Consider the following 11,501-nt stretch of genomic DNA (forward strand, 5'->3'; position numbering starts at 1 on the left):
ATATATATATATATATATATATATATATATATATATATATATATATATATATATATATATATATATATATATATATATATATATATATATATATATATATATATATATATATATATATATATATATATATATATATATATATATATATATGCATGGATGGATAAGCTGGATTTGCTTCACAACAAACAATTATACAATACCTACTTGTACAACAATTAGTCCATTACCTTAAGGTTGTCTTGAAAAGATTGCTCTCAGCAATAAGGCCGCCTTACTGTACTTATACAACTGTATCGTTACATTTATTAATTGTTGTGATTATTTCCTATATTGTATAATGCAAATAAAGTATACTCATTCTATCATTCATCATCATCATGTCAGTCTTCAACTGTCAACTGTTAACATAAACTTCCTGCTTGGAGGGTTTTGTAGTTGCCAAACTTCGCAGGCGGATTGGCAACCACAATTAGACTTCGGAGATGTTTTAAGAGGGACGCTGTTGCACATTCCTCACCCTCCCTTAGTCGCCTCTTACGACACGCACGGGAAAGAAAGGGGTGGCTTATTTTATGCTGGGATCATACAGCCATAGCAACGACTAGCGGCCCGTCCCGGCGTCGCACGGGTGAACATTTTTAGCATTTCCCTTCACTGCTCTACTCCTATTGATCGTAAGCGTAATGAAAAGTATACTATAACCTGCCCACGAGTATGAAGAATAATTGTACAAGTTTCGTTCAAATCCGTCGAGTAGTTTTTGTTTCTATAACGAACATACAGGCAGACAGACAAAAATTTTACTGATTGCATTTTTGGCATCAGTACCGATCACTAATCACCCCCTGATAGTTATTTTGGAAATATATTTTATGTACAGAATTGATCTCTCTACAGATTAATTATAAGTATAGATAACGGTCAACACGGTAGTAAACTGTCAAAATTGATTCAGAAGAACATTCCACTGGGGTGGGAGGAAGGGGCGGGGCAACTTGTATGTATGCCGCTGTAAATGTATAATGCCACTGTGCGCAGTACTCGCCGGAGCCGGAGGCGGCGACGGAGAGCACGGCGCTGCTGTCGCGGCGGTCGTCGGCGGCGGCGGCGGCGGCGGCGGGCGGCGGCGGCGCAGTGTCGTTCACGCGCGCGCTCGCTATCCCCGGCGTGGTGGAGTTCTCGCTGTCGCTGTTCTTCGCCAAGCTGGTCAGCTACACCTTCCTCTACTGGCTGCCCGTCTATATCAACTCCTCCAGTAAGTGACCAGCTTGTTCATGTTATTTAAACTAATTGTTATCTGCGACTTTTTCTATGTAATCTGAATAAAAAGTAGTCAATATCCATTACAAGTAATACGTGTATATTAAATTTAATTAAGTTTTTAACGGGCGATAAGTATGCCATGACTATTATTACAAGTATTACCAGATGGACACTTTGTACAAAAATCGTTTGCTTAGGTACCTTTGTACCATTTGTGTATCTACCGTGAAGCAGTTGTGTTTGCATGTCTGTATTTCGGTTTAAAAGGTAGGATATAGCAGTGAATTTACAGGGTACAGAGGAATAACACCCGAGTCCTCAGGAATGGCAACGCATGGGGGGTATCATGGGCGAAACAGTATACTCTGTTATGTCCACGGTACTGCTCATGTCTATAGGCGACGGTTACCACTTTCCATCAGGCGGGTCGTCAGCTTGTTTGCCATTTTAAATTTCATAAAAAATGCATTTTTATTTTTATAATTAGTACTCAATCACATTGGAAATACTTGTCTAGTTTCTATTTATGTATCATTAATCTTTGTACTGTTCAGTAATTTTCACTATTACATACAATTCTTAATACACATTGTATTAAGAATTGCTAATATGAGATAAGAATTGATGAAAATTTACATACATACCTTTTTTTTTCATATTTTGATAGGAAGTGATTTTGTATGCGTTAGTTTTGTTGGAGTCTTATGTGAATATGTCGATAATTGTAGAATTATTAATATATGATATATGAGTATATGTTCATATATACGCACATAGTGCACTTGGACCTGGATCCAGACCTAGGACGAAACGGTCCGTGAGATTTGTATCCAAGTCATCAATCAAGAATCCCCGCAGTTTCTTGTTGCGGAATAAAATTTTGCTCTGTCGCCGATTGAACACTGAGTTTAAAATGGCTGTCGAGTAATAACACCAGGTTTTCAAAACTTTGCGTCTTCAGTTCATCAGGATGGGCTAGGTTACGCACTAGACGGTATGAGTTGTCCGATAAATGCGTTGCACATTTACAGTCATCTTTCACATTATTCACTTTTAAAAATTGAATTAATCGACCTTTAAAAATAGACCATTCACACTTTTTATAGTCAAAAATAGGTATATTTCCTATAAAAGACATTTTTATTGTAGGTAGGATCGTCCTCGTCGCCACTGATATGTTTTAAGGATGGTTCGTTTGAATAGATAACTGGTATAAAATAATACTGGTTTATTACTGACTGCGTACATCAAAATTACTGTATATATATATATATATATATATATTTATATATATATATATATATATATATATATATAAATCTTACCACCAAAATAATTTGTATAATTAAATAGAACAATTTATACAAGATTTCTGTCTAACAATAATTTGATAAAGGTACGACATTAATATATTCAGAGACGTGTTCGAGCGCGCGTCTGACAACCAAATGGCCGATCCGTTGGTTTTCGTCCATTTTTATAGTTGCGGCGAGCGGTGGGGAGACTCAAGTAGGGGATACCGCTAACAATATAGATATAATAACATACAACAGATTTTAAGTTAAATCTTAAAAATATAATTATGAAAATCGCATCCAATTTGGTGCAGTAGTTATAGTCGGAACAAACGTACAGAGAGAGCATATCTGTGGAAGCATGCGGTGTGAGGCATGCACGAGTACGAGAGTGAGTGTGTGTGTGTTGTGCCGGCAGCGCACGCGGCGCCGCAGCGCGCGGGGCGGCTGAGCACGGTGTGGGACGCGGGCGGCGCGGCGGGCGGCGTGCTGGCCGGCCTGCTCGCCGACCGCCTCGGCGCGCCCGCGCTCGTCTGCGCCGCCTTCTACGCGCTCGCCGCGCCCGCCGTACGTACGCGCCTGCACTCTCTGTCTCTGCTCACTTTCATTTTTCTATACATTTTTAAATTATGCTTTGAAATTACAACCGCTGCTACATACAAAATAAATAATGTTCAAATATACATAATGTTAAAAAAAAAAAGCCGGTCCGCTACAGTACGCTTCACGCGCCACCTCTTATCACGTACTGTAAAAATGTGGGATAAATTATCAATACCGGCATCCCTAATAAACGCGACGCGGGGATCCTCGAGAGAATTTGTATCTTTTTAAAAGGCCGGCAAGGCTATTGGTGACTTCCGTGATATCGCTAGTGTGCATGAGCTGTGGTGGTCACTTGCCATCAAGTGAACCACACGCTCGTTTGTCGCCCTTTCGGGCCGCGCGCACGAGCGTGTGCGGTGTGGAGCGTGTACGGTGCGTGTGCGCAGCTGGTGGCGTACGAGCGGTGGGGCGCGGCGCGGTACGAGGCCAACGTGGCGCTGCTGCTGCTCAGCGGCGCACTCGTCAACGCGCCCTACGCACTCATCACCACCGCCGTCAGCGCCGAGCTCGGTCAGTACTCGCCGCTGCCGTCCGCTACCCCACTACACTCCTTGTAGCCCACGGGCATACATTCGAATAACAGTAGGATTTGTCTACGAGAATGAGGTTCCCAATTCATCTTTATTTTATGGCTACGTACATAATTGCGCCGCCAAACTTGAACCGATTTTGATAGTTCTTTTTGAAATAAGTATTAATTTCTATTGTTTTAGCTGTATCACAATTGAATTTGCCATATTTTTAAACTGACTTTTAATCTTATAAACTTATTCCTTTTCTCAACAAGCCAATTTTTTTAAAATAAATAACATATATCTATACATGAAATATATTTGCAAAATAACTATCAGGGGGTGATTAGTGATCGATACTGATGCCAAAAATGCAATCAGTAAAATTTTTATGTCTGTCTGTCTGTATGTTCATTATAGAAACAAAAACTACTTGACGGATTTTAACGAAACTTGGTACAATTATTCTTCATACTCCTGGGCAGGTTATAGTATACTTTTCATCACGCTACGATCAATAGGAGCAGGGCAGTGAAGAGAAATGTGTCTGTTACATCAAAACCACTGAACCGTAAGGAAGGACATAGGCTACTTATTTTACGAAAAACGACGGAAACGCGGACGAAGTCGCGGGAACGGCTAGTATTAATATAATTATGAACTTGATATTACATATCAAACAAGCTGTCATGAGCAGTCAGCTTAGTGAGAGATGGACATCACAACACAATATTATACTGTACCATGTACTGTGCCTTGCGTCCACCAGGCACGCACAGCAGCCTGGCGGGCAACTCGCAGGCGCTCGCCACCGTCACCGCCATCATCGACGGCACCGGCAGCGTCGGTCAGTAACTCCCTCTTATTACCTCTCTACCACGCTTATTCATCAGCTAATTGAAGAACGAATTAAAAAAAGTAAAAAAAAAAAACAGTAAACAAATAAGAGTAAAGTTGTAAGACTTATTAGAATTTTCTTTTTAAGAGGCCAACAATTTTATTATAAAAATAGCTGATTTTTCAGATGGGGTTTTGTCAACAGGACAGTTTATATAGGCAAAAGAAAAATAGGGTATTTTACGTTTTTTAGGGTAATTTCCTCATTTTTTCTCGTCATAAGAATCTCCTTAGGAATTTTGAAAAAAAAAAATGATTATCGAATCATTATCAAGTTTAAAGATCAGTAACACATGTAGTTGTTCATTTTTATTTGTCGATTAAATTGAAAACAATGGATACGAATCAAATTTGATACTAGAGTAGGTATTAGGATGTGGCTAACACACAGGATCATTATCCTGACGGCATGTGCGCAGGCGCGGCGATAGGGCCGATGCTGGCGGGCGTGGTGTCGGCGAGCGGGTCGTGGTCGCGCGTGTTCGCGATGCTCATCGCCTGCGACCTGCTCGCGCTGCTGCTGCTGCTCAGGTCCGCCTCCTCGCACACACACACACACACGCGCACCCACACACACTCACATACGCTCACGCACACCCACATACACGCACAAACACTACAAACAGTTTCTCAGTAGTCTTCTTTTGTTTTTGTTATACAAAAATCAAAACCAAGCTTACAATCACTAGTGTTAATATTGTACATGTTTGGCATATGTACATACATATTTACTATGGCCAACAGTTTAATACAGTGAACGCTCTATACAAGCAACCTCTATATTAGCAACATTCTTTATATTTTATTTATTCCACTCAGCTTAGTTAGTAAAAGAAATAAGTAAAGATATTTTCCAGACGGTAAAATATTTTTATACTCCTTTTTCTTCTATAAGCAACTTTTCCCAAAAAGATTTTTTTTTTATTGAAAATGGTTCAAATGAGTTGCGAAAAATAGAGCGTTTACTGTAAATAAAAATGATGTGGGTCTACCATGTTTTAGAGATTTTTTGTTCTTATCTTCACTGACTTATTCTTATAATAGTATTGTTGTTAAATGTACCACCACTACCAAAGGGAGACTTTGTACAAAAGTCGATTGCTTGGGTACCTCTGTCCCATTCGTGTTTCAACCGTGAAGCAGTTGTGTTTGCATGGCTGTGTTTCAGTTTAAAGGGTAGGATATGTTAAGAACCTCCTTGGTTCAATGGCAGGCGATATGCATTCTAGCAGCGCTTGTCAATGTAAAATAAAGAAAAATAATATTAGAATAAAAATGACAGATTACCCTTTTGTCTTATATACTATGAACATTGACTGAACTTGCTAACTGACTAATATTAACTAGAGTAGGTAACCAAAATCCTAGTCCTGGTTTTCCTTAACACTGATCCTGATCCCGGCGTTGCTTAATACTGGTGAGTGCTACTACCAATTTCCTATATTAGGATATGGCGTGAATTTACTGGGTACAAAGGAATAACACCCGAGTCCTCAGGAATGGCAACGCATGGGGGGTATCATGGGCGAAACAGTATACTCTGTTATGTCCATGGTACTGCTCATGTCTATAGGCGACCGTTACCACTTTCCATCAGGGCCGTCAGCTTGGTTGCCAATCTAAGTTGTATAAAAAAAACATTAACGAATGAATTGTCTCAATACACTAATATATTTATTACAGGGTAGTGAAATCAGAAGTGGTGAAATTAAGGCAAGAAAGGAGATTGATCTCGCCCAGAATCGTACGGATAGAGTGATGGTAGGCTAGTATATGCGTAGTATACATTGTGTATATATATACAGGTATAATAGTTATGTATGAATTTTTACGCAACGTCAAAAAAGAGGAGTTTCCTTTGTTCAGTATTTTTTGTGAGTAGAACTTTTATTGGTGATTGTTAGATTGCAAGAATCTATAAAGTTTACTCCCGTGTCCGTTCCATAGTAATGTTTTGTTTATCCTATTCAATATCTGGAAAGCAGGCTCGGTTTCTTTTTATACATTGACATTTCTTTTTAAACGAAATTACATATAAAAATAAATAATTTTAGTAAAAATATGTGTCAAGATTATTTATTTTAAAGGAAATTAATAAATGTATAATATATATAATACTCTTGGATAACAGCGCCACCTAGTGAGATCAAACTTAACAGAACTTGTATTATGTATTAGATGAATTATATTGGAAAGTAAAACAGCGTCTAATTGAATGTTAAATGTTTTAATCTAAAGGCAAATATCTTGTATTATATTTTTATAAAACAGTATATTTGCCTGTTTTATATAGATATAAAACAGGCAAATTGCCTGCTGCTCATGTCTACAGGCGACGGTTACCATTTTCCATCAGGTGGGCCGTCAGCTTGTTTGCCATTCTAAGTTGTATAATATATATATATTGCTTCTCTTATTCTATGCTTTGTAACTCTAGTCGCCCCTTACGATGTTCTGCAGATGCCTAAGGGGAAGTGGCGACATGTTGTATCCTTATATTTTATGCTATTACACACTTTAGTACAATTGAAAACATTGACAATATTTATGCGGAAGTTATATTTATATATATATTTGTATGTGATTTGTGTTCTTTTTTTATATTAGTAGTTAAAAATAAATGCATTTCATACTCTGATATTCCTTGTGCGTTGTTTTGTAATGTTGTGTGCGTATTTAGATGGTAGTTTTATTGTTGTTGACGACGCGCACTCTGCACTCTGCACTCGGCTCCCGACTCTGCTTACAGAAGACCGCCATGTTTAGCCAACTGCATAATAAAAAACGTAATGCCATCCAAAAGATGCCAGAATCGCCTCAACGGCTTGATCTATTATAATAAATAGCGTGTCGTTAAATGTGTCTTAATTGTGGGAGTGCTACACACTCCTTGACAGCTATATTAATTATATAAATAAGCCGGAATTAATTTTTTTTTAAATTGTTAGTAAATTTTTTATTTTAGAAAAATTATTGAATCTTGTGTCTGCCATAATAGAGGGCTACCAGGGGCATATTATGTAGTGTCATCACAGTTACAGCACATACTATCGCGTTACTAGTATGACTACTGTTGTGTACAGTTCACCGCGAGTACGTGCCGTCTGGACTACTTATTATATTATAAATTATTGTTTTATAATTAGGTTTTTTTTTTAAATTTGATATACAACTTTATAAAAAAATATATTCCTATTATATTAAAAAGATAAATTATAATACTGTATGTACTGTTTTGGTTTCTTACGACGTTGTGTGAGAAGATATATCTATTTTTACTGGATTCAAAGGAATAGACTTTTTACTGGAAGAAAGGAAAGGAATTAGTTAAGAAACTACTAGTGTCTTTGTCTGATAATGATATTCTTTTATAATCGGAAATGTTTGAATTTAAATCTGCAATTGCAATCCTGATATATAATAATAATATACGAATTTTACTACACGTATGGACAGTCGGATTTATTTTGTATTAGTTTGTAGTGTGGCATTTATTTATACAATTTCGAAAAGTATCTCTAGGTGTATACTCGTTGTTATGTGGGCGAGGTTCGTCAGGCGAGTTAAAATGCCGCTATACAGGATCATAATAATATGTCAACTTGTTCAGTTCACTATACATACTAACTAGATGAATCGTGTTGCACGTCAAGTGACTAATGACAATCTAAAATGGTTCTAAATGAATTTAATATGTGACAATTTTCAGCATAGTATGTAATTGTGGGCATTAGTAGGAACTCTTAGTAAAATATACCCACATAATGAAGACACCATAAAATTTATGCGCCAACTTCAATGATCATCTGTGTCACTGAGCGTCGGCCGATGTCTGGTCGAGTATAAATTGCTATTTTAATCTAATATACAAATTGCATAATTGATAAAAGAAATTTATTTCTAAATTAATTCTTATTAAGTGAGCTTTTTATAATGTTTTAATTTTACAAGTAATTTAAAATGTCTTTTAGAACATAAGCAATAATTACAATATCTACAACTTGGTATCTTAATTTAAAATGCCCTGATACAAAGGCAAATTCAAGATCTCGTGTCGAATTTCTTTTGAAAACTACGTGTACAAGATGTGTAACATTTTCATAATATAAAATCCAGTGACTGACATTTAAAACCCTACGAGAGACATGAATGGAAATATGACAGCTTTTTAAACATTTTATTTTATAATGATATATGGCAGTGCAGTTTGTGTTGAGATTTTTCTTGATTGGTTGAGGAATGTTATATAGTGTGATCTAGTAGAGTGTAGATATTGTTTTAATAACTATTCACAGATATGCAAATATTTTAAAATAAATTCACAAATGTGCTAATTACAAAATAAAATTGACAATTTTACATGAGAGTTCTAGTTTATTTAAAGTATAGAAATTAGAGTTTATGCAAAAAAATCAAATTTTTTGTAATTATTATAAATGTGAATTAAGACATTGATTTTAATGTATTCAGACCTCGGTGTACACAACACAATGTTTACATAATGTATAGACACAGTACTGTTTGATACGCCTGCAAGACAAACTACATAATTTGTATTGTAGATGTAACTGAAGAAATGTAAATAATGTAAAAACAAAAGGTCTTTATATATTACAATTTTATTGGGTTAATAAATACAGTATTAAATAATGCATTTGTTTATCTTTATCCTAGCCACTTGATAGATTGGTTTGTTAACTGTTTGGCGATTAAGTAATAAATAAAGCTATATGTTGAGTTATAGAAACTGGACGGTGTCCAGTTCGGTTGTTAAACTGGCTTAGGTCTGGTAGTTTGTTCTCACATGGGTATATAGGACCATAAAATATTAAATCTAAGCCAGTTTAAAATAATAAATGCTCATTACAGTAAAAAATAAACAATACATATATTTTACAGATTTCTAATCAATTACATGCAAAAGACAGCAGTAGATGTATCCCATTGTGCAAAATGTCCGTTTGTTACAGACTTATGCCGACTATTCAATCTAGAGATATTTGTTTCCTTTACTTTGCTTATAGTAAATAAATGAATTGATTGTAGAGTGATGGAAAGGAAAACACAACAATAATATGAATTAATTATTAACTATGATGTAAAGACAATATTCAGTAATTCTTTGCCACATTATAGGTACATTAAACTGTTTGCTGCAGATCTGCAATATTCATGTGCATGAGAGAGTTTGTACATAGGAATCCCTTTGTTTAAATTTAAGTAGAGATTAATGGATTGTAATAGCAGGCTTGGCATCCACTATAGAAACAAAAGTTAAACAGATCTAGTACAACTACTTGTTCTACAACACCAACTAGTCAACAAAGTTGAGATTTACCAACTTGTAGAATTGCTGCAGGATGACATAATCTGATGTTGAGTTTAGAACCCTTAGTGTAACACATTTTTGTTGTTTCTTTACAGAATATACCCTTTCTATTTGTGTTAATAGTGTTACATCTTAAATTTCAAAAAGCCATTCCAAAAGTCCATCTTCTATTGTGAATTATCCAAAATATTACTTAACATGTTATTATATACACAAGCAATTATATCAGTCCATCTATGACGTCCTTGTGGTTTGCTTCTACTTCAGGGTCTCCCCAGCGGTACGATGAAGGAGAGCTCATCTCCTATGACGCCCCATGACACCCTTTGTAGTTGGTATATGGTGACCCATATGGCTAAAGCTATAGCCCATATAATGGCACCTGCACCACTCATCACCACATCTAAAAATAAACCATTAAAAAAGTTAAATTTCAATTTAATTATAACTGTTTAATAATAATAGGTTATGGAAGAATGGTAAGACCCACCATAGGCATGATATATTCTGTGATATCCACAGTGATGTTCATGTCCATAGATGATGATTACCACTTTTTATCAGGTGGGCCATAAGCTTGTTTGCTATACTTGTTCTATACAAATTTCAAAAAAAAATTTTTACTTATATATTTTTTTTTATATTCTAACATTTAATTTTTAGACTTTTAATAATTGCTTATTGGTGCCTTAACATTCAACCAATCATTATGAAATCTAATGTGCACATTAGATTTCCATGGAGGATCCCATGGAGGAAACTATCTATTATTCTAGTTATTTAATGTAATTCTGGTCAAACTTATGACTAATAATATAAAGTACTACATACATTTCTTAATTTGTTTTTGTTCATCATATGGTGGTTTCACAAATGCTTCTTTGAAGAACCACACTGTATTTACAGCCCAAACAAATGGCAGAAATACACAGCCAACTGTAATAATAACAGAAAGGTTAACCAGCATTCAAGTCTTAGTGTGATATCTAAAATTATTTAAACAGTTTACCCCTTGTAACTAAGAGATATAGGTTTGAATTCTTAAAAGGTTAAAAGATAATATTTTGATAGTGGAGAGCAATATAAAATGTACTGTAATAATTAATAATGCAAAGAGATACACCAACAGATTTCACATTGTTAATTTGTTGGGGAGCAAAGGATAGAAGTAGAGTTTACATGACTAATTTATTGCGCTTTTACTTTTAATAGTTTTTTTTTTTTTTATATTCTTAAAATATCTACGCAAACAGAATACGTTAATAATACTGGTTTACCTTTAAAATACCACCTACAGAGTTGCAGTTTCTTGTCATTTGGCAATCTAGCTAAATCCATTGTTGACTTATTGCACGTCTAAGTATAGTGCAAGTGCATGAATTATATTTTAATGTGAATTTCAAAAATGAAATTGGTCACTACTACTGATGAAATTATTGTACCTAGAAAACTATTACAAATAATAAAAATAATATAAAAGTATCTGTTAATAAGAAACAATTTATAAAATCAGCGAAATAAAACAAACTACTAGTTGGACTGTCAATGCGAAATTTTTTTTTGTTATATCAAATGATAATGACAGTGAAAACAAGACGT

At 35.4% G+C, this 11,501-nt stretch overlaps 2 protein-coding genes across 10 annotated transcripts in view; one reads left to right on the forward strand and one right to left on the reverse strand.

Moving 5' to 3' along the window:
* LOC113514422 (glucose-6-phosphate exchanger SLC37A2) overlaps nt 1-11,501 on the forward strand; it is a 221,768-nt gene that overhangs the window by 11,645 nt on the left and 198,622 nt on the right. For 4 of the 9 annotated variants that reach the window (XM_026898508.3, XM_026898509.3, XM_026898507.3 and 1 more), the window contains 6 exons: nt 1,039-1,255; nt 2,977-3,125; nt 3,551-3,674; nt 4,446-4,523; nt 4,993-5,104; nt 6,257-9,225. In XM_026898508.3, the coding sequence (XP_026754309.2) occupies nt 1,039-1,255; nt 2,977-3,125; nt 3,551-3,674; nt 4,446-4,523; nt 4,993-5,104; nt 6,257-6,332 (756 nt within the window). In that variant the 3' untranslated portion in view covers nt 6,333-9,225. Of the gene's footprint in view, nt 1-1,038; nt 1,256-2,976; nt 3,126-3,550; nt 3,675-4,445; nt 4,524-4,992; nt 5,105-6,256; nt 9,226-11,501 lie in introns of those variants that run through there. The other 5 variants (XR_008252594.1, XM_052892788.1, XR_008252595.1 and 2 more) reach the window with 5 other exon arrangements.
* Nucleotides 10,058-11,445, reverse strand: LOC113514423 (gamma-secretase subunit pen-2). Its single transcript, XM_026898512.2, has 3 exons — nt 11,180-11,445; nt 10,734-10,838; nt 10,058-10,305 (listed from the first exon to the last, which is right to left on the reverse strand). The coding sequence occupies exons 1-3, from the start codon at nt 11,238-11,240 to the stop codon at nt 10,166-10,168; spliced, it is 306 nt and encodes a 101-aa protein (XP_026754313.2). The 5' UTR covers nt 11,241-11,445; the 3' UTR covers nt 10,058-10,165.

The sequence above is a fragment of the Galleria mellonella genome, unplaced genomic scaffold (genome assembly GCF_026898425.1).
Source record: "Galleria mellonella isolate WM207_F2 unplaced genomic scaffold, CSIRO_AGI_GalMel_v1 utg1650, whole genome shotgun sequence".
Classification (NCBI taxonomy): Eukaryota; Metazoa; Arthropoda; class Insecta; order Lepidoptera; family Pyralidae; genus Galleria; species Galleria mellonella.

Bases quoted from the DNA above. Each gene is read 5' to 3' on its own strand.
- LOC113514423 (XM_026898512.2), bottom strand. From the start codon at position 11,240: ATGGATTTAGCTAGATTGCCAAATGACAAGAAACTGCAACTCTGTAGG. The intron at 10,839-11,179 runs GTAAACCAGTAT...TTATTATTACAG, and splicing joins CTGTAGGTGGTATTTTAAAG to TTGGCTGTGTATTTCTGCCA. The intron at 10,306-10,733 runs GTATGTAGTACT...GTTTATTTTTAG, and splicing joins ACAAAAACAAATTAAGAAAT to ATGTGGTGATGAGTGGTGCA.